The sequence below is a fragment of the Plectrocnemia conspersa genome, unplaced genomic scaffold (genome assembly GCF_051122295.1).
Source record: "Plectrocnemia conspersa isolate PC_06_02 unplaced genomic scaffold, ASM5112229v1 ptg000003l, whole genome shotgun sequence".
NCBI classification, from domain to species: domain Eukaryota; kingdom Metazoa; phylum Arthropoda; class Insecta; order Trichoptera; family Polycentropodidae; genus Plectrocnemia; species Plectrocnemia conspersa.
The window spans coordinates 4,274,625-4,296,362 of NW_028277167.1; the positions used below are offsets into that span (position 1 = coordinate 4,274,625).

The 21,738-nt window shown below is 30.7% G+C and overlaps 2 protein-coding genes across 4 annotated transcripts; both read left to right on the forward strand.

Moving 5' to 3' along the window:
* The first annotated feature begins 11,338 nt into the window (after positions 1–11,338).
* On the forward strand, positions 11,339–12,068 carry Trs20 (trafficking protein particle complex subunit 2). 2 transcript variants are annotated; one of them, XM_088182462.1, is made up of 2 exons: positions 11,339–11,516; positions 11,647–12,068. In XM_088182462.1, exons 1-2 carry the CDS (start codon positions 11,427–11,429, stop codon positions 11,974–11,976), a joined length of 420 nt encoding a protein of 139 aa, XP_088038588.1. In that variant the 5' UTR covers positions 11,339–11,426; the 3' UTR covers positions 11,977–12,068. The 2 variants fall into 2 exon arrangements, with proteins under 2 accessions (XP_088038588.1, XP_088038589.1); XM_088182463.1 differs by having other exon boundaries at positions 11,344–11,510.
* Positions 12,069–14,660: 2,592 nt separating this feature from the next.
* Arfip (ADP ribosylation factor interacting protein arfaptin) lies at positions 14,661–19,409 on the forward strand. Of its 2 annotated transcripts, none has more exons than XM_088183214.1 (7): positions 14,661–14,725; positions 15,082–15,262; positions 15,328–15,477; positions 18,149–18,258; positions 18,333–18,544; positions 18,732–18,906; positions 18,979–19,409. In XM_088183214.1, the coding sequence occupies exons 2-7, from the start codon at positions 15,106–15,108 to the stop codon at positions 19,132–19,134; spliced, it is 960 nt and encodes a 319-aa protein (XP_088039340.1). In that variant the 5' UTR covers positions 14,661–14,725; positions 15,082–15,105; the 3' UTR covers positions 19,135–19,409. The 2 variants fall into 2 exon arrangements, with proteins under 2 accessions (XP_088039340.1, XP_088039341.1); XM_088183215.1 differs by lacking the exon at positions 14,661–14,725 and adding an exon at positions 14,747–14,764 and having other exon boundaries at positions 18,979–19,263.
* The last annotated feature ends 2,329 nt before the right edge of the window (positions 19,410–21,738 follow it).

Below are 21,738 nucleotides of genomic sequence, written 5' to 3' on the forward strand. Positions count from 1 at the left end.
AATATGTCTGAATACAATAGAATGTACAAACAGTAAAAATAACTTTGTGTATGCAATAACTGCTTCGCCAGCCATCCCTATCATCCTATCATTAAAAAGGGCGCGGTCATTTCTCTGTTACCTAATATAGCTGGAAACTGTGTTGTACCGTTAGATTTGCCTGAGATAAAGTAAATGTATTTCTTTTATGTTGACATGTCAGTCATATACAAAAATTTATTTATTTATTTTAATTTGCGCCGAAAAATCGCCTAGTAGTATTTTTCGCATAGGTAGGGTGGGTCAATATTTCAGCCCAATTGGACTAAAAAGGATAATTTTATTCTACGCAATATGGGCATAGTCGTTTTCGTAGTACTAAGTCATCGTTTCCAAAAAATAAGTTGTAGCATTAAAAAAAAAATTCGACACTACCAATATTTTATTTTGTAATACCGGTAGTACCAAAAGTAAATTTTTGGCCTAATACCGGTATTGCAATTTATAGACCCAAGACGTACATCCTCATACTATGATACTTCCTTCAGCCCCATATTTTTTATGGTATATCTCAGATTAAACTCTTCATTATATATAAAGAATTATAGACCAGTCGCAGTGTTGTCAGCTCCTGCTAAATTATTTGAAATAATTATTCATAAATATCTCTATAATCACTTTCGGCAAGTTTTGTTAGACCAACAGCACGGGTTTCGTCCTGCCCGTTCCAATTTTACTAACCTTCTGTCGTTCACCAAAACGGTGACAACTTCTCTCGATACGGGAATTCAAGTAGACGTCGTGTATACAGATTTTGAGAAAGCCTTTGACAAAGTTTGTCATGGGTTATTATTAAAAAAATTGTCGAACCTCGGTTGCTCCTATAATTTAAATCGGTTATTCTCGAGTTATTTAAGCAATCGTAGACAGTTTGTAACCTGTGGTGGCCGATTGTCAAAAGCATATTTTACCCCTCCGGGGTTCCTCAAGGATCCAATCTGAGACCTCTGCTTTTTGTGTTATTTATTAATGACATAAATACAGCAATTAAAAATTCAAGTTTTCTTCTGTACGCAGATGATTTAAAATTATATAAATGCATTCGATCTGTTGTGGACTCCTTCTCTCTACAAAGTGATTTAGACTCTCTGTGGAGATGGGCTTCCGTTAACCGTCTGCCCTTTAGTGTCGGAAAGTGCCATACTGTGTCATTTTCTAGATCCCGTTCGCCATCAGCTTATTTCTACCATTTCGGTGGTAACATTTTGACTAGAGAAACTTCCACTAAAGATCTCAGAATCACTTTCGAGAGCAAATGGATGTTCTCTCTACACATACACGACGTCTGCGATAAATTTTCCAAGATTCTCGGCTTTGTTATGAGGAATGCCTTTCACTTTGACGATCCGTCAGTTATTCGCATCTTCTATGACATCGTAGCATTCTTGAATCGGGATCTATAATTTGGAATCCCCGAATAGCCAAATATTCCCTTTTAGTGGAAAAAATTCAAAAAAGGTAATAAAGATACCTTTACAAAAGGATATTTGGTTATTATCCGTACTTATATCCCAGCGCCTTTCTTTTAGAAGCGTTGGGATATGATTCGCTGAGTTCTCGCAGAAAGTTGTATGTCACTAAGCATTTTTTCAAATTACTAAAAGGTGCTGTCGACAATCCAGTTATTCTCGAGGAATTCCAGTTTTGGGTTCCGGAACATTTTCGAGAATCACGATTGCGACCTCTTTTGATGGCCGTTGGGGCTAGGACATCCGCATTTGCCGACTCGCCTATAGTTGTGGCCATCCGGCTCCTTAATACGCTGGCAATACATATTGACTTATTTAATGTTGTTTTTAATTTTGATATTTTATATTTTTTTTTATGTTTAAGTATTGTTCTATTTATGTATATATATACGTTTTCTATGTGGCGCTATTGTGTACCATCGTGGCGCATTGGGGTAACCTGTAAGCCACGATGGTCTTAATTTAATCTAAAAAAAAATAAGAAATTAACAAATCATCTCACATATCGCCTCTTATCAGAGCTTATTCTATTAAATTTACATTCACCACTAAACAAAATGTTGTTTCAGTTTAAGATTGTCCAATTAATGTAAGTTTTGGCAAAATTAGCTCGTTTTATGCAATTGTCTTTTTTGACAAATGTTTTAAGAACGACCTTGTATTTGAACTGTACTGACTATAATATCACTTCCATGCAAAATATATATTTCCTTTCTTACATCTACAGCGGTTTTAAGTGGAATTTATTTAGAAATTCTTATTATTTTTCGATCTAAACGCACAGAAGTTTTTTTCGCATTTTTGTTAATTTATACGTTTTCCCGTGTATTATATGCTTCAAAAAAATTTTTGGCATTAAAAACTTGGTTTCTAGAAATAATAAGGTTTTCTGATATACTTTTAATTGACCATCGCTTGTTATGTTTTGACATTTCACAATAAGTGCTTATTTAACACCCTATATTCAATTTTATTTTAATATATGATTTAAATATCCGTAAATACACAATTTATTAATATTTTTAATAACTAAATTTAATTACAATAATACCAGAAATTGATAGAGCGACCGGCGACGTTAAAAGCAGAACCAAATCAAAATATATTAGATAGACAAAGACTCACTTTGAATGATGAATAGGATATGACTCGAGAAATGCTATAAATTTTGAGTTTTAATTAATACCATTCAAAGTATGTCTTCTAGTAGTTTTAACGGTTTTTTAAAAATCTGAGAATATATTATGCATTAATTTAGCCTTTATGAACAAAAATATCATATCGTCAAAAATGTCCTATTCGTTTGACCGCTACGATTTTTTTATTTTTACTGGGATTTATTGATGTATACTGACTACACAGCCGTCATATGCACTCCGCCATAACACCCTACAGACTGACTCAGTTTTGTTAACCTACTTTAGAATTGTAATACTGTAAAATAAAAATACATTAAAAATTAATTAAACATATTCATAAATAAATACAAAATTAATTATTTTGAGTTAATATTTTTCTAATAGTAGGATGACCAATAGACTACTTTATACTATATAATATATTTTCGATGTAGAGACAGACACACATTAGGCATCAGGTTCACATTAAATTAAATTACACGCCCGATCAAAGAGTATAGTACAAATTGTCTCATCTTCAGGGGCCGGCAATTAGAGACTGGTTAATTCGGCCCCGAGTTTGGCAGTTTCCCTCGATGTGAATGGGAGAAACAGATAACTGTAACACTCCATTATTATCACTTCTCCCGCGGGAACTTTCCCCACATTAATCTCGTCTATTTAATCTGACGAAATTAATGTCGGCCCGAGAGGCACTTGGGGCGTGTTTGCACCCTTTTTGCGAGCATCCCCCGCCGAAACCTGTTCGGGGATCTGCAATCGATTTCATGGATGTTTTTTCTTCTATTTCTTCCATTTGATTAGTGCGTGTGTGGACAGAATTACGCGAAATTAAACCTGGGGCGACGAAATGTTCTAGCTCGAAATTAATTTATGCCTGAATTTGCAAAACCTCCGCGAATTAACCGAGATAAGATATCTTTCATAGGCCCGAACGACCCTGCGAAGTAATAGAACTGAGTTAAGCGGCTCTTTAGATATCTTAATAGTTATAAATTATTTAAATCGAGTCTCTTCGGCACTAAACTGTAATTGAGATAGTTAAATACAAGTACATTTTAGAATATCATATAACTGGTGTATTTTAGGGCTGAAGCCCTAATCTGAATTGCTTTGTTATTTTATTTTTTGCTCTAAATATAATGAATTAAATCAAATTTAAACTTTTTCAACGTTTTAAGACTCAACATCCAAAAGTCAGATGTATAGTATGATATAAAGGTTCGCCAGTCTAAATATTTTTTTGGTTTAAAAGATTTTTTCATTAGATTTTGCAAAATTCTTTCTCAGATTGATTTTCAGAACACATTCCTATTACAATGGATCGTATTGTTTCAAAAAATAAAATAAATTCTATTAAAATCCAGTTGATTTGAGCGTGACCAAATAAAGCCAGATTTTGTTAAGCTAGGAATTTTTCTAAATTAATATTTTTTTACCTTATGATTTATAGCTTAAAATAATAAAAGATTTATTTCATAAAAATTAAATGTCATCCGCATATTCAATACATGTAATAAAAATGTACTTTGAGCGCATATATAATAATGACTTTGTCGGTGAACAACAATACACAAATTAAAAATTTTGCCCGCATTGAATCTGTGTACACAGCATCTATTTATTAATTGATTTTGATTAAATTTTCAATTAATTTTCATAAAAGTCGCCACCAAAAAGTCCCAATCAATCTTTATTAAACATTTTAATGTAAAATGACTAATTGAACATGTTATAAAAATAATCAAAATACCATCAACGGATATTTTTAAAAATCTGATAAAACGTAATTAAAAAGTCAACAATCCAAATGTTTATTTTTTTTATATTATATATAATTTATATCCACAAAAATCCTGTCTGGAAAAATCAGTATCTGATATAATCGGTGTCTGTAAAAATCAGTGTACGGAAAATTCCTGTCCGAAAAAATCCGAGCACACATACGTTATTCATTACATTTTTTTGGGACCACACAAAAGCCCTCGTTACGTCTATTAAATAATGGTTGACATAAATAACACGCAATTTTTCTTTGATGCATTGAATATTTCTTTGTTGCGAAACGGTCACTGGAAACAATATATCACCGGAAGACAAAAATCATCATAAGGCCACAATATTCCCGTTGCACAATTTGATCTCGAAAAGATGTCACTTTCTAGAAGCGTATACATACTTCTTTGTTCTAAGAAATGATTGCAACAATTGGCTATATGGTCGCTATATGATTGTGATACGGCCAGAATTCAACATTTGTTTTTACAAGTTGAATTTAAAAATAACATCTTAAGACGTCTTGTGTGGACCAGGTCAAGACCTGTAAAAGGTTCTTACGTCGATAGAAATATGAATATCAAATTGTCTGTGCCTTGCCTATATAAAATAATCAATCACTTACATTTTCAATAAATTTACACTGGCGTTAAAGTAAATGTACATAAATACATTTATGATCGATAGTCCGTAAACTTGTTAATGTACGTAAACAAAATCGCGAAAAATAAACACATCCAAGTTTCACCCTTACCTGCTGTTTCTCTCGCTCTCATTATAAAGCCTTTCGTTGCACGTTATTGCCCGTAAAAGCTTTTTATGAGGTAAAGGGAGAAGATACCAACTTAATGAAATCACCTCGTTATATTGAAATAAAATTGCTTAACAAGTGATCACGTGTATATCACATACGTTTACTCTATTGCATAAAAAAAACCTTTTGATGTACGTATCTACGTAAAAAGAACGCAGTAATGAACGTTGCTTTTCCATCATTATACGTGATATAAAAAAACACGCATAAAAAGGGATAAAATATAAATTTTAACAAGGAACGAAGCGTGCGAATGAAAATGAATGGTGTAACGTAATTAATTAATAGTGACAGGAAAAAATGTCATTGAGCTGATGTTGTGTAACATTTTAGTTATTTACGAATGTTTTTGTGAAGCTTTTCAAATGAAAATGAATTACGGATTAAATTTGAATATGGAAATATTATTGACTAGTAAATCAGACTGTCATAATTAGGAAACTCCATCAATCTCAATTTAAAATTATGTTAACTTTTCAGCACGAACGTTCTTTATATAAATAGAATTGTGCTTATGAGTGTACTGCGTACGTAAATATGGCAGTCACAACAAAGTAGCATAGGTTGCTTAACTATGCATTTAACACACACGAAGCGGGAGAACGAGAGAGCGGATTCCGCAACGTCCCCTGCAGAAACTACAATGCAACAACGCCTTGAGCTAAATGGTAGAGCTTCAAAAAATCAAAATAAAATTTTCTAATGTTCTTTTTAATGATTCAAGTAAATTATACAATATTAAAATTTTACAGAGGCAAAATTCAGTAATAAAAATCTAATGAGACTCTTTTGCTTCAGTATGTATATATTTTCCGCGTCTAAATTTTGACTCGTATTGATGTTTAAGATGCATAAAACTATAACACTACTTCAATAATATTAAAAAAAAGTGTCTTCAACAGCTCTCTCACGGAAAAAATCTATTTGTGGAAACACTTCTTTTGAAGACAAATTTAAGGGCAACAAATTAAATGGATAGAATTTAAATCAATACAGTGTCAAATAAAAAGCAAATCTCGGTCAAAATTTTATAAACAGCCTGCTCATAATTATATTATTCAAGATCAAAATAAATATCAAATGATTAGATATTTACAAAAAAAAAATATAACATTTATAAATATAAATTGACAATAAACTTTTTTATTTTCTAAATATCTCAATAAAATAACTTGTATTAGTCAGAACATGGAACACCCCATGAATAACTCTCAACAAATCTATTTAATTGTATGTAGGACGCGAAAGTATTCAGAGCGTCGAGATACCAAACACCTTGATAATGACTATGTATTATTATACTGACCATTTGGCAACATTAAACTGACCTTGAGGTTAAAATACAGAGCATATAATATAAATACTGGCTATCATTGATAAATACTGACCAATGGACTGTAATAAATACTAAACTTAATGAATATTGATTGAAAAAAATGACTATCTGTCAAATTTAATATAAATTCTGATTAGTCCAATTTAAATTCTAACCATTTAATATAAATTCCGACTAATTAATATAAATTTTGACCATCTAATATTTATTCTAGCCGCTTATATTCTAACCGATATATTATGACATTTTAATAAAATTCTGATCCGAAAAATATTAACAACACATCCGTCGTACCGTCAATTACCGCTGAAAAACTACTCTTTATCTGGAAAGGACACGCACTAGACAATACATTTTACCCTGCGCACATTACTATTGTTCTTCGATTCTTTGATTACTGATCGCCAGAGTGGCTATTTGGACAGCTTCTTTAAAAGCGTAAACATATTACGGGTGTGTGTCCAAGAAGCGATGTACTTAGTTAAAAAATATCCTCATCTGCGATTTGCCAGAACTTTCTAGATCCAGCATCATAAAAGATGTAACACTTGGTCATAATCGAGAAGTAAACCAGCCAGGAGACCGCAATCGTTCATAGAGCATCATGAGAACACATCACGACAGATCCCAGCTGCTCCACGAAATCACAGCCGACAATAAAACAACTTGACACTCCTTTTACCTCAAAACCCGGTAAAATATACATACAGTTATAAACTCAATGTATATAAATAAAACTAGACTAAAAGCCCACTTATTCCTTTAGCTTTCAGTTTTAGCTCAGAAGCGAGTCTGCTACCCACTTATCTGTTCCGATCTGAGAACAAGCCTAGAATTCTCTTAGAGTGCAAAAATTATACATTGATTATTAATTGTTCCCAATATTATAGATCAATATATTAGAAAAGTATATAAGTTGTAAATTGCAAGCTACACCTTAATTATATTATAAATACTTTGTCAAGACCGGAATTGCTTGTTACAAAAATCATACTGATTGATTTGCTTCCTTAACGTACCTTATTTAACGTACAATTTAATGACATTTCCAAAAAGTACGCTAAAAACGGAATCTATTTCATCGACGTAAATAATAAATGTATACTCTTAAAATACATAGACTCTAACTTATATTTTGTTTAGAAAATGAAAGCAAAGTGCTATTCCGAGCTATACTAAAAATGTTGTAACGGAAAAGCAGAACGAAAGTTTGAATTCCTATAGCTATATGACAGTACAGAAAGAGGAGGAGACCAACGTCCCTTCTATCTTTAGATTCTTTAACAGACGATTTGAGATAAAACTGATAGTTATCTTATTGTAATATTATATCTGTGTCTAACAGTGAATTTGATTACAGTGGAAATTATAACTGCTAGCTCCGAGACCTCATCGAAAAAAGAGTGTGTGAAACAATGTGTCCTGATTACGATACAGTTTATACAAAACAATTAAAAATTCAGATTGCGAACTCTTTTTTTGGAGCACAAAGACTTAATCTAAAATAAAATATTTCGTTTGTGGAAATATATATCTTTGAAGAGATCTCTATAAACAAACAGGATAACATAATTATAAGTCCTGACTTTCAGAACATTTATTTATAACGTAAATATTATTACAAGTCATTTATGACTCACTAGTTTCTTCAAATTGATGATCATGGTGGGTCCATCACTGCCGAAAAATCTAACAGTAAGTCTCAATCGTGATATAACCTAGTTTTTTTTTTAATATGTATTTATATATTATTCCGAATGAAAAAGCGTAAATATTATTACAAGTCATTTATAACTCATTAAACGAATTCGTTGAGAGTGGCGCCTCAGAGTTTATCTTTAGGGAACAGGTAAGATTAGATCAAAGACTTTCTTAATTAATCAGGTTGCCAAAAGCTAATATCAGCTGTTTATTATTATTATTGGAGGTCAAATTTCTAATTAAGTCTGACTTGACACAAAATAAACACGACCCTTTAAAGCTCCCCTGATTCTCTATCTTTCTCTTTCACTCTTTATTTCTTGCTTTTAACCGTAGAACATTCGTTCATTTGGATTACTTATTTATTTAGAACATGTCAATATGGCGCGAATCTTGTGAACGTAATAATATATTATTAATTATCAAAGTTCATAGTATTCTACCGAAATTAAAAGTGGAATAAAAATTAACTACATTTTTAGGTAGAATACTATATAATGATAAATATATATAAAATATCATGGCATACGCTAAAAACAATTATTCTTGAGAATCGTTTTCTGATAAAATTCAATTTGCAAGAAGTCAAAATATTACATCAACTAGTAAAATATATATCTGACACCACTCCATCACGACACCTTGCAGACTGACGCAATGTTATTACTCTGTTTTGAAATAAATATTTATTTTATACATTTTTTATGTAAGAAAATGTATTGAGACCAATTGCTAATTATTATTATGGTATACATACATACATCTATAGAAAATACAGTATTTAGACATTCAATAGTTTTGTGTGACGTCACGTGTGATTGTACACATGAATTTACGAGGAGTATATAACGAACAAGTAGTATGATCCTCGTGAAATTAATTCATACGCCTGTTTATGTGAAAATTAATTTATTTTAGTGGATTAACCGCGGGTGTTTGGAGTGCATTAGCGAACACGCGTATCCGTTTGTAATGTTTTGTCATACTTAATCAAGATATATTCCTTATGGAATTTATGAGAATATTTAGCAAGATTACCCGACGGAGATAATGAATAAGTAAATAAATGCTACAATAAGCGCCGTAATAAATTTTCACCCTCGTATCGAATATTTTATCTCGGCCTTAATTATATTGTAGAAGGTGAGCGAAATAACACAAGTGTCCATTAATTACATCATCACAGGAGATATATTTTATATACGTGTGCTAGATGTGATATACGTACAAATATCAATAAAAGAACTACCCTTTCATAAATGTATTTATTCGGTAATTATATTTCATCCCTTGCGAATATACGCTGGTTTTATTTATAAATTGGAATTTATCAAAAATAACGTTAACCTACTTCTTTTGCACGAAAAAACTGCAATTTATTGATTACCCTCGAGATACTACTGACATTTGTATTAATGATATGTCTTCCTAAAGAATACTAGAATTACCTTCGAATGATAATTTAGAATAAAATCTAGAGAAATTTTACAGATTCTAGCTTTCAAAAAAAAGTTAAAATATGACATTTTTTGTTGCTGATCGGCGAGTGGTTTATTAATTTTAAAAGCAGAATCAGTAATCGCTGGACTAATAGATTCAGTGGCGTAGCTATGGGGGGGCGGAGGGGGCGGGCCGCCCCGGGCGGCACTTGCTTGAGGGCGGCATATTCGCGATGGGATCGTCTAGTGTGGTTCTTAACCCTGAATGCACTAAAACATATATAAATCCACTAATAACAAGAGCTTAATAATAACCAATTTATTATTTAAAAAAATGCTGATTTTATGATTTTATGATATATGAAATGTATGAGGGGGAGGCGGCAATTTTAAGGATCGCCCTGGGCGGCACATACCCTATCTACGCCACTGAATAGATTAGAATATTTTTAAATCATCAGCATAAAACAACACCAGTGGACCAGAATTGTATCCTTGTGGTACTCGAGACCGTATTAATTACTATATTTTAAATTATAAACAGTAATAGTCGCTGAGTTTCCATAGTTTTAAAATAATTTCGTAAAAACATTTAAAAACACCCTTGAGATGAGTCTGGTCCCTGTTTAGAATCCACGTCAATAACAATAAAATCGTGACGCCGTAAAAAGGTTAGGTTATGTAGCGTTCATATTAAAATTTTTTATAACAATATTACAACTTGTTACAGTAAATAAAAACCGAATGAAGAATATCTAACCCTAATTTTGACCAATAGGAGAACCCAAAAATCAGTTTTCAGAAGTGATTTCATTAAATGCTATGCATTTTTCTCGCCAAATTCAAAGAGTCCCTCTTTAGAATCCACGTCAAAAGCAAGCAAATCGTGTCGGTGCCATCGCAGTGGAAATACTCGTTACCAAACGCTCCCACTGCGACGGCGCCGACCAGATTTTATTGCTTTTGGCGTGAATTTTTGACTTCTGAGAAGCGATAGTTGTTTTTGCACTTTCCTATTGACTAAAATTTGCTTTGAATGCACTTTAACCAATACTCTTATATCATAAGTCGTAGTGATAACGGTTATTAAATATTTTTCTGAAACATAGTGTAATATCCAAGTGCAGACAAACTATGGAGCAATATATGAGATGCGACATCTGTCTATACTTTTTCTTCCCCTTATTTTCCACTAAGAAATGATTTGTATTTAGACTTGACCTAATGAAAGTTTTAAAACTATAATTATTTTAATAGTTTTTATTATGTTATGTTTGGATTTGAACATCAACTGCTAATTTGCCTTTCATAGACATTTAAAATTCATAGTATTTCATTAAATGACATGCATTTTTCTGGCCAAATGCAAAGAAGGGCAAATGACCAACATGTCCTTCCTCTGTTCCCCTTAAATGACGTCCCAGAAGATTAGCCAATAATATTTACAATGATAAATTTTTCTAGTTTTTTAAACTATTTAATAAATATTATATTTTTAATTATATATATATATAATGAATTATTAAAGTATAGTTTAACGTTTAATGAGTAGTTTTATATTTTTTATCAACATATATCTTGGGAAATTTATTTAAAAGTAAATGCCAATGATTCGCGGCGTTAGGGCCAAAATTAAGAACTTGGCTGTTTGACAGCTCGCCACTACGGCTGTCATTTACTTGCGATGATAAATACCGTACAAAATCTATAACAATGGCTGGAACATATTATTTCGTAATAGTCGGCCATTTAGATAACCCAATATTTGAAATGGAATTCGCGCCCGCTAATAAAGAGGTTAAGGTAATAATTTTATTATCACAGAAAGCTTTATATATTTTACCATGCGAATTTGAATGCACAGTAGTATATCATATGACCTATTGCAGTAACATGTTCGGATTAAGTTTCACATGATACCTTTATATTACAGAAGGAAGATCACCGACATCTCAATCAGTTTATCGCTCATGCTGCGTTGGATTTGGTCGACGAACACATGTGGAAAGTAAACGACATGTATCTCAAGTCTGTCGATAAATTTAACCAATGGTTTGTGTCCGCTTTTGTGACTGCTAGTCACATGCGATTTATAATGGTGCACGATATTAAAAATGAAGACGGTATAAAGACCTTTTTCACCGAAATGTATGAGACTTACATAAAACATTCCATGAATCCGTTTTACAAAGAAAACACTTTAATCAAATCACCGGCGTTTGATAAGAAAGCTCAGTTGTTTGGAAAAAAACATCTAACGTAATATAATTTATAATAAATATTTGTGTATAATATAAATGTTATTAAATAGATACATTGTATGTTAAATTGTGAATAAATATATGTATAATTATTGATTATGTTTCTATATTAGAAAAAAACTATAAGTGCTAAAAAATATCAACCGTTCTCTAAAATTTTACAAATAATCATCATCTTTGCTTAAAAAACCGACATTTCAAAGATAAGGGAAAAAGATGGTAAGGATTTATTAGTAATATATTTTCATGGTATTTGAATAAACATTAATCTAGAGATTTTTGAGATTTCTATGTATAAAAAATAATACTAAAAATGTAAATCCAATTTATTACTAATAATACATTGAATTATAATTATTTCATCAATTGAATAGAAATACCGGATTAATTTAAGCACTACGATTTTTTTGCAACAATTCTCTTTCTGGAAAAATTGACCCATGCACCACCACCAATAAATCTTCAAATTTGAATGTCAAAATCAGCAAGAATTAGTTAATTCCATTATTGCATTTTAAATTGTGTAAATATATTAATATTCCAATTTCACCTTATTTTATATATTATGTATATATTGGAGCTAGGATATTTATTATTATAAATAAAAATTCAGAATCTAACACAGTGGTTTCGAAGCTTTTTCGAAAGCATATCATTAAATTTGAAAAAAATAATGCAATCCTCTTAATATATTCATAGAGTACGCTCGGGATAAGGATGTCGGTTTGTTATTGTGTGCGTGTACTTCGTTGTCTCGCTTTCTCTTTTAAGGACAGTCGCTGATTCGTCAACACTGGTATTCGTCATTAAAATGAAGTGTGGCACAGAAGTTCGATCTTTTCTGGTGATTTATGCCCACTGTCCCATGGGTAGGTCACTAAACTCGTGCCACTGTTTTTTATTTATAAATTAAATTTTAAGAGAACAAAATTTCTTGGGCATATCTGGGTTAATTGATATCAAGGCTTCAAATATACACTGTAAGTTATTCGTTCTCTTACCCGTGGATTAAAATATTTTAATTATTTTTCCATTAATCCGTACGCTGTTGGTTTTTTACACTATTCTCTGTAAGGCTTAAACAAGTTATTATTCTTATCGTTGCCCCAATGATAATTTTTTAATTTATTCCATGGATTCTAATGATTTAATAGAGTCGTCGAGCCATTAAACAATCTGCGAATAATTTCTTTCCCCATTTTATATCTTTTTGCTTTTGAAGAATAGCTAAAGTGAAAGATTTTGAATTTTGCAAATATTTAATTAATGACATCAATGTCTGGATTCTTCGATTATATAATATATTTTTAATTGTCCGTTGAAATTTCCAACTTAGCTCAGATGTATGTTTCTTTTAAAATAAAAAAATTAAATATTCTGAGCGAAATTGTTTTGAGCCACACAATTCACGCACACAATAACAAACCGGAATCCTTGTCCTGAGCGTGCTCTACATTAGTACAAAAAATCAAGCTCACCTAAAAAAATGTTGACAGCTCTTCTATAAGTATCCGAATACATCATTACTTTGGTTTGGGAAGACCCGATGGGCTCAGATCCAAGACCAGGTTCAATTCCTTTAATATCTCAATAATGAAACAAAAGTATATCTAATAAAATATTTATATATATAGATAGAGACGTACATGTTTATGTATATACAACATTTTAGGAAGTATACAAGTCAAAACAAAAAAAATGTTTTGTATATATAAACTTAAAAAATTAGAATCAATAAAGTAGTTAGTACTACATTGTTTCATTAAATATTAACTATTAATTTCTGCAGCAGGAGAAAACACAAATTAATTAAATATATTTCCAAAAAATTACAAACATATTTACAATACTAATTACATTCCTAATGGTTATTTATCTATCACCATTTAAATTATGTTGTAGAGATTTAAATAAATGGAAATCTGATAGTGCTATATCGAGAAAACGTGGAAACAGTTTTCCATCCGAGAGCATTAATTTTTTCTCGCGTGACTCGCAATATAAGGCAGGTGCGTCGCTTTGTTCTTGTAGCTTAGTGAGAGGGGAACCCACACGCCTTGTTTCCACGCCTTTCCAATATTTTGTAAGCTCCTGAATGTGAATCCACATCTCTGTATTGGCTTCAATTTTGCAGCTATTCAGTCATCATCGATGATTTTTGGCTTGTCTTCCAAACAAAAATTTCCAGATTTAAATCTTTGGAACAATTTCTTAAATTGACGAACCAGTAAAATTGAACCATAGACGGCACAAATGTTTTTGGTTGCTCTGGTTGCCGATTTTTTTGTGAAATTTATACAGCATATAAGTGCGTAAAAACACCTTACTCGGAACAAATCTTTCATTAAATAAAACTTGGGTGCTTTTTTGTTGTTATGTTCATAACGCACTTTCCAGATGTTAATTTAAACAGTACCGAAAGAAAGACAATCGGCGCAAACAACAAATAAGTCACAACTGAACATAAAAGTTATTCAGTATAAATACGTCCTTTCTTTTGGACACCCCTAATATATTTATTTTTCAACGTTCGGTATTACCCCACTCACTTTATGTAAATTATATTTTTCTAATAAATAAATTAACAATTACATAAATGAATATATTTAGATAATATGTAATTTTAACTGCGTTTGTGAAAACTATGGGCTTTAAGATTATGGCAAATAATTAAGTCCTTAAGGCCAAATTATAATAATAAAATCAAAGTAGTGGCCGTCGGCGCCGTCACTCGACCATTTTCTTAACAATGTAATTACTCTTCTACTACTTGTAACCGAATAGTAAAAAGTACATCACCATATTCTTAAAGAAGTTCCCATTCCCTACAATCTGATATATTGTACGATTAACTTTCCATAACGACAGAGTCACATTTCTCGTTGTCAAGTTCATTGGCTGTGACGTCAGAAGTTCAATTGAACTATTCGATCAAAATGTCATTAATTTGTACGAAAAGTCAGAACTTCCATAGTTCACTTGTCACTGTCTGTTGAATAATCTATTTATATTAATCGTTAAATTGGAATTCCCATTGTGTAATATTGTACTATTATAATATCCCACAAAAACCACGTATTTCTTATTGAGAATGAATTGTATTTCAGATTTCTATTATTTAACTGTGCGTCATGGCCCAAACCATCGTTACAAGTACTTCGGAACGGAGTATTCACGAAATGCTAAAGGATACTCCATCTTTAAACGAATCTAGCGGATCTGTCAGTTCTGGCACGGAAGCCAAATTTCCGACTCATTCGCAAAGCATGCCGTTTCCAGCACCTAGTGGTACGATTTAATCATATTAATCATAATAATAAAAAATGTAATCTAATCGTTGGTTTTATCAATAGGTAGCACAACTCCGACTCAAAACGGTGGTTTATTTAAAAGTGGAGCTTCTAGAATGGACTCGCTGAAGACGTGGAGCATATCTACTTATAAATGTACCAAGCAATTGATGTATGAAAAATTAGGAAAATCTTCGCGTACCATTGATACAGGTAAATACAGATTTACTTTGATTGTTGTAATAAATCACCAATGTGTGTCAAGTGTGCAGCGATGCATTTAACTAGTGAAAGACAAAATTAATCTCTGATATATAAACAACATCTACAACTTCGAACAAAACAACTCAGATACAACTGAGTCAACCGAGAACAAACCAACGTATTGTCAAAAAGCTCGAAATAACGCTATGCAACTAATCGAAATATTAAAAAAAAACAAGGTCTTATATGATATAAATAAAAATTGTGAAAGAGCTAATGCAACAAATTAATACTAGGCTCAACCTACTAATAGTAGTTGTTTTTAGTATTGCAAAATTAACGCCTTACTACATATTACCATATGGAACGCCAACGGTCTTTCGCAACACACACAAGAAATATTTTTTTGTTTTCACAACATAAAATAAATGTCTTACTGGTCTCCGAAACTCATTTTATGGAAAAAACTTACTTCAAAATACCCGGATACTGCGTTTATTCCATGAGACACCCAGAACGTACTGCACCTGAAGGCACAGCAGTAATAATTAAAACAATATTCAACATCACAAAGAAGAAAAATTTTAAGAAGAACACCTTTGAGCGAATAACGTTAAAATTCAAGATCATTCCTCATGATTAATGCTTTCTACTGTATATTGTCCACCAAAGTACAATATTAAAAAAGAAAACTATAAAACATTTTTGAGCACACTAGGAAATTAATTTATTGCTGTAGGTGATTATAATGCCAAAAATTCTCCATAAAATTGTACAAAGTGGCAGTGTAAAATAACTTGAGGTGTATCTCTACATGACAACCGATCTACTGGCCAACTAATCAAAAAAACTACATGATTTGTATTTTTGATTACAATACCAGTAGTACTGAAAAAAAATTCTCTAATCTGTTTTATTTGCTGAAAACGATATCTCCATGACTTAAAACTACAAAAACGACGATTCTCATATTGCTTGAAAGCAAAACAGAGAATAAAATAATGCTCACCGTAAGGTTATCGACTTATGATATCAATATAAAAATGAATTATGCCGTTTTTATGTATTCTATAATATTTACATAAACATTTATAGCTGAAATTGAATTTATGTTACTTTTATCACGAGTAAAAAAATATAAGTATACAAGAGATATATCTTTCGAAAATAAAAATGATGAAGATATTTTAAATAAATATTATATGTGCAATTAATAAAATAAGATTACATAAACTATTTTTAGAAAAAAATATGTCGCATTTTAAACAAACATTTACAATTTTCTACACACTTATTTTGCATAAGGTTGTTTCGGAAAATCGTAACTGACCAAAAATAAGTAATATAGGAATTTCATTCGAATAAATCAGCGACTAGTGCTCTGGCTCCTGGTATTAAAATTTAGAATCCACCCAGAAGTGGTCACGTATTGTTCCAAAAGAATAAAGATTTGCCGCCTGTATTTTTTATAGTAAATGAATGAAAGTGAAAAATAAATGGGACAAAAAGGTTTTTGTACATAATCGTCTTATTGATTTTTATCAGTACTCGTAGACAACACAATAAAAGATCATCGTATAAAGTATTTTTAGAAGTACCTGAATGTAAGGAAGATTGTTTAAAAGCTTCTTATCGTTCAAAACACAAAATATGCACATACAGACATACGGAAAATTGGTCATGAATGTCAGCAATTAAAGTAGAAATTTGACCTTCTTGTTTCCTATATTTCCCAAAAAAATATGAAGACAATAGTCACTACATCTTCATTGAATATTTTCAAATAAGGTGTTAGAACTCTGAAATACTTAGATTTTTGCGCAAAGTACCCAAGCATGTATCAACATTTAACAATACATTACAGCATAAACTTGCTATAAACCATTCAGTTTGCCTTTGAATAAATTGACATATTTATTTCGATATTTTTTGTTACCAATTAATAAAAAAATAATAATGTCAATATCGGTGATACCAATATTGACTGTTTTTTCTCTCGGTATTACCAGTAATAAAAATCCTGGTATTTTTGCAATCCTATACTTAGTACGTATAAATTCTACTATGCTTAGAAACATTTTTTTATCATAAAAAGATCATAGGTAATAGAAAAAAATAAAACAAAAACTATATTTTCTAAACATTACTCACTTAATATCTATAAAATTCTAAAATATAAATGGTCTGAAAATATAAAGATTTTTGAAGTTAGAAAAAATATTATTAGTTTGTTCTTTGCTCGTGCATTTTAGAGACGTGTAAACTCGATCAATAATTATGCTGGGAAATTTGCTACTGACAAAAAAGTCCTTGAAAACAAAATATCAAGACACCCTGTCACATAACTTCCCATGTTTATTAATATGGATGACAGTTCTGTAACAGTGCAGTGTGTAATCACGTTTGTCCGTATCAAAAGATAATAGTTTTTTATTCTCGATTTATAACACGTGTTCCAATTAAAATTAACCGCAGTAATAACAGTCATTTATTACCCGAAAAAATTCAGCATTGATAAAAGTATCACCATTGTTGAAAGATAAACACATCCATTACCACAGTAATATATATTTTTTCTAAAATACTATAAAATAAATCTTTATATACGCACCAGTATTACATTTTTATGTCATTTTACATAAAAATCTTGTCTACAGTGTAATCATGTTTTTTATTATAGATCTCGAATCACAAATAGAACATTTAAGGGACACTCAGCGAAAGTATTCCAACATTCTGAGATTATCGAGGGCGCTCGCCAGTCATTTTTATAATGTTGTTCAAACGCAGGTATGTATTGTAGTAACTGTTGTCGAAGGTTTTATTTTATTTATTTATATATAAATATAATTTTGTATTCGTAGCACGCTTTGGGTGAAGCTTTTTCCGACTTAGCTCAAAAATCGCCAGAATTGCAAGAGGAGTTTTTGTACAACTCTGAGACTCAACGAAATCTCACCAGAAACGGAGAAGTTCTGCTGGGCGCTCTCAACTTCTTCACATCATCTGTTAACACCCTTTGTCATAAGACAATCGAAGATACGTTGCTCACTATCAAGCAATACGAGACGGCGAGGTATTGATTAATATATTATGCTTGCTAGATTTGCTTCAAACACAACAAGCTTCAAATCAAGGGTTGTTACGGCACACTGTCTAATGCCTTTTCAATGACTAGTTGAAGCATACTTGTGTTTTTAATTATTTATTTTTACATATTTACATACAAATTCACTTTTCGACACGCATTATTTAATTTACAGAATTGAATACGACGCATATAGATGTGATCTAGAAACGGCTACTTTATCTGGAGGAGTTACAGCAAATAACGAAACTATCGAAGATCTACAGAAACAATACGATGCCCACCGACAAAGCTACGAGAAACTCAAACAAGATGTTTCTGTCAAATTGAAATTTTTGGATGAGAACCGAGTAAATATTTATAGACACCTAATCGTATATATTTTTCTATAATATATATCTTTATAAATGTATCTATTTCAGATCAAGGTTATGCACAAACAGCTACTGCTCTTTCACAATGCCGTATCGGCTTACTTCAGCGGTAACGGCTCTGCTTTGGAAGCTACACTAAAACAGTTTAATATAAAGATGAAGTCTGCGAACTCGACTCAAGCATCGTGGTTAGAACAACCATAATGTTGAATACGATCGGCAAAAAAATGCTTAATTTATAACATTCATAGCCTTAGTTTTTTATCAGTATTTATAAATATATAGAAATGCATTCCATTTGTAATTTTTGATAAAAATTCATTTTTATAAAAATTATGTTTTTATGTGACATTCGTGCAAAAGTACACTTAACATAAATTTAGCTAATATGTGAAAGAATCACCATTGATCTTTATTGTTTAGTTATAGTACATACAGTAAGTCAAGAAAATAAGTGTCCGACATAATTTAAAAACAAATCAAAGCATCTGAGATGCATTTTTTCAAACAAATTGTCAGCGAGTATTGAGATTTACGGCCAAATGCTGCGTATCAACTTTTCCTTTGCTTAAGAAGGGGAGTCTTTCCAGTCAATATATTAAAAACTACTTCCACTGCCAATAATTCAGAGAAACATATTTTAATACACATAATACCGTGCTACCAAATCATTCAATTCTAATTTTACTTGACATACTGTACTTACAGTCCCTTAACAGTTTATCACCATAGCACTTTTTCTTCCTTTATTTTATTTTTTCTCAATTTCCGCAAAAGTGCAAATGGTATAAACTGTCTAGCGATTTATTTTTTGTTTACTTTAAAGCGCTTTAAATACTAAATATATAATATTTACTAAATATTTTTCCATGATTAATTTTAATTTAATAAATATCTAGTCAAACATATGTACTACATATCTTAATTTCTTATATAAACATTTATTTATTATATATTACATTTTAATATTGGCTTGACACAATCTGTATTTATTGTCATTATAACATAATTAATATATATCAAAGTAATTGAATGACTTTAAATGCATATTTCCAATGTCCTTCAACTTTTTGCATAAAACTTATAAGCATATACATATATTTTATTAATGTCAGGGTAAAGTAATGTAATAATGTACATAGGAGATGGCAGACAATAAATATTCATTGTGTGGCAATCTGTGTGCTTCTACTTTGTCATGTTGTATTGTTTACAATCGATCTATTACGCATCTTCGATTATTTATCTTAAATGTCATCGTACATGTGCGTTGATTTCGGACGTTCTAGTATTAAGATACGAAATCTTAACTAATTGAATTCATAAGTACTTCCCTCAGATCTAAAACTCCCAAATTTAATAAAAACAAACATTTTGATTAAACATTAATGTACTTATAAATGTAAATAAAGCATTACCGTTGAGTATAAATACACATAAAAGTTTTATTGAGCACAGCATTCTTGAAATTATGATTAAGTTATTTTTAAAGACTATTACATCTCCAAGGAATTGTTTCGAAGTATAATCTCACATCTTTACATGTAGGAATTGATATGTTAAAATTTATATTTTATAAATTATAGATTAGCGATTTGTTTTACTTTAGGTATATATACATATATATATAAAGAACCAAATTTAACATATTAATATATAATATGTGCATAATAATTTATGTTCCTGTGATTGTTTTTATTTATAATATTCTAGGCTTTGCTTTACGTTTATGTTTGTGTGTTATGAAATTATTATTATTTTTTTACTGCGAGTCAATCTTGTATGCGTTTTCACTTATATTATATGAATATGTATGTTTATATATGTTTTAGCACAGTAAAATGTGTTGTAACATGCTTTCATTACACAGTAAATAAAATACGCAAAAATAAAGATTTTATTTTTTCTATTTTATTTACAAAATATGGAATCCTTTATTGATTTTATCCAAAAAATTGCTACACGGCCAGGCAAACAATGCAGCTTTCTTTATATAATAAGTAATGAGAAAACAAGTATTCCATTGTACATAGCAAATTAATTCAGTATTTATTTATTTGTAGTATATCTTCTAAGTGTGCTAGTTTTAGTTTAAAACATATATAATGAGGATAACAAACAACCTTTTTATCTGGGAAACTGAAACATCTAGTGCCATAATTTTTATTATTTATAAAACTTATGTTTTATTATAGGACGGATAATTACATTGATATGGGAAAGGGGTAAAATAATATATTTCGATGATGTGTTGTATATAATGTTATATAATAAGCTTTCACAGAAGCGGAAATAAACAACAACATAATATCTCGGCAAGATAAGAGATGACTCATAAATGTAAATTCTGATAAAACTTTTTAATGTACCTTACTTTTTCTATAGAAACATTGGTTGAACCAACATAAATTTCGTTAACCTAACATTCATATTGTCAACGACAACATTAGAATCACTAATGATTATTAATTGGAGAAGACAAATTCACTGGCTTTGAAAATTAGCATTTCTAGCTCATGTAGGTGATATATAAACATGTGGAATTTATTAAGATGACTGCTAAGTTGATTCAATGCTAATAAATACCTAATTTTAATGTATAAGAAATCAATCACAAACCAAATATCAAACCAAATACTTCTTCCGTTGAATTGAAACTATGTAATTTACAAAAATCACTTTTAACACTACAATTCGAATTATTTTGCTGAATCTTATAAATGTCACGAACGTTATCATAACATTGTGACCGACAGTTGGATTTAAGACTCTCTAGGATTAGTATTTCAAGGCTTGCTACATATTTTG

Bases quoted from the DNA above. Each gene is read 5' to 3' on its own strand.
- Trs20 (XM_088182462.1), top strand. From the start codon at position 11,427: ATGGCTGGAACATATTATTTCGTAATAGTCGGCCATTTAGATAACCCA. The intron at 11,517-11,646 runs GTAATAATTTTA...TTTATATTACAG, and splicing joins CCGCTAATAAAGAGGTTAAG to AAGGAAGATCACCGACATCT.
- Arfip (XM_088183214.1), top strand. From the start codon at position 15,106: ATGGCCCAAACCATCGTTACAAGTACTTCGGAACGGAGTATTCACGAA. The intron at 15,263-15,327 runs GTACGATTTAAT...TTTTATCAATAG, and splicing joins GCCGTTTCCAGCACCTAGTG to GTAGCACAACTCCGACTCAA. The intron at 18,259-18,332 runs GTATGTATTGTA...TTGTATTCGTAG, and splicing joins ATAATGTTGTTCAAACGCAG to CACGCTTTGGGTGAAGCTTT.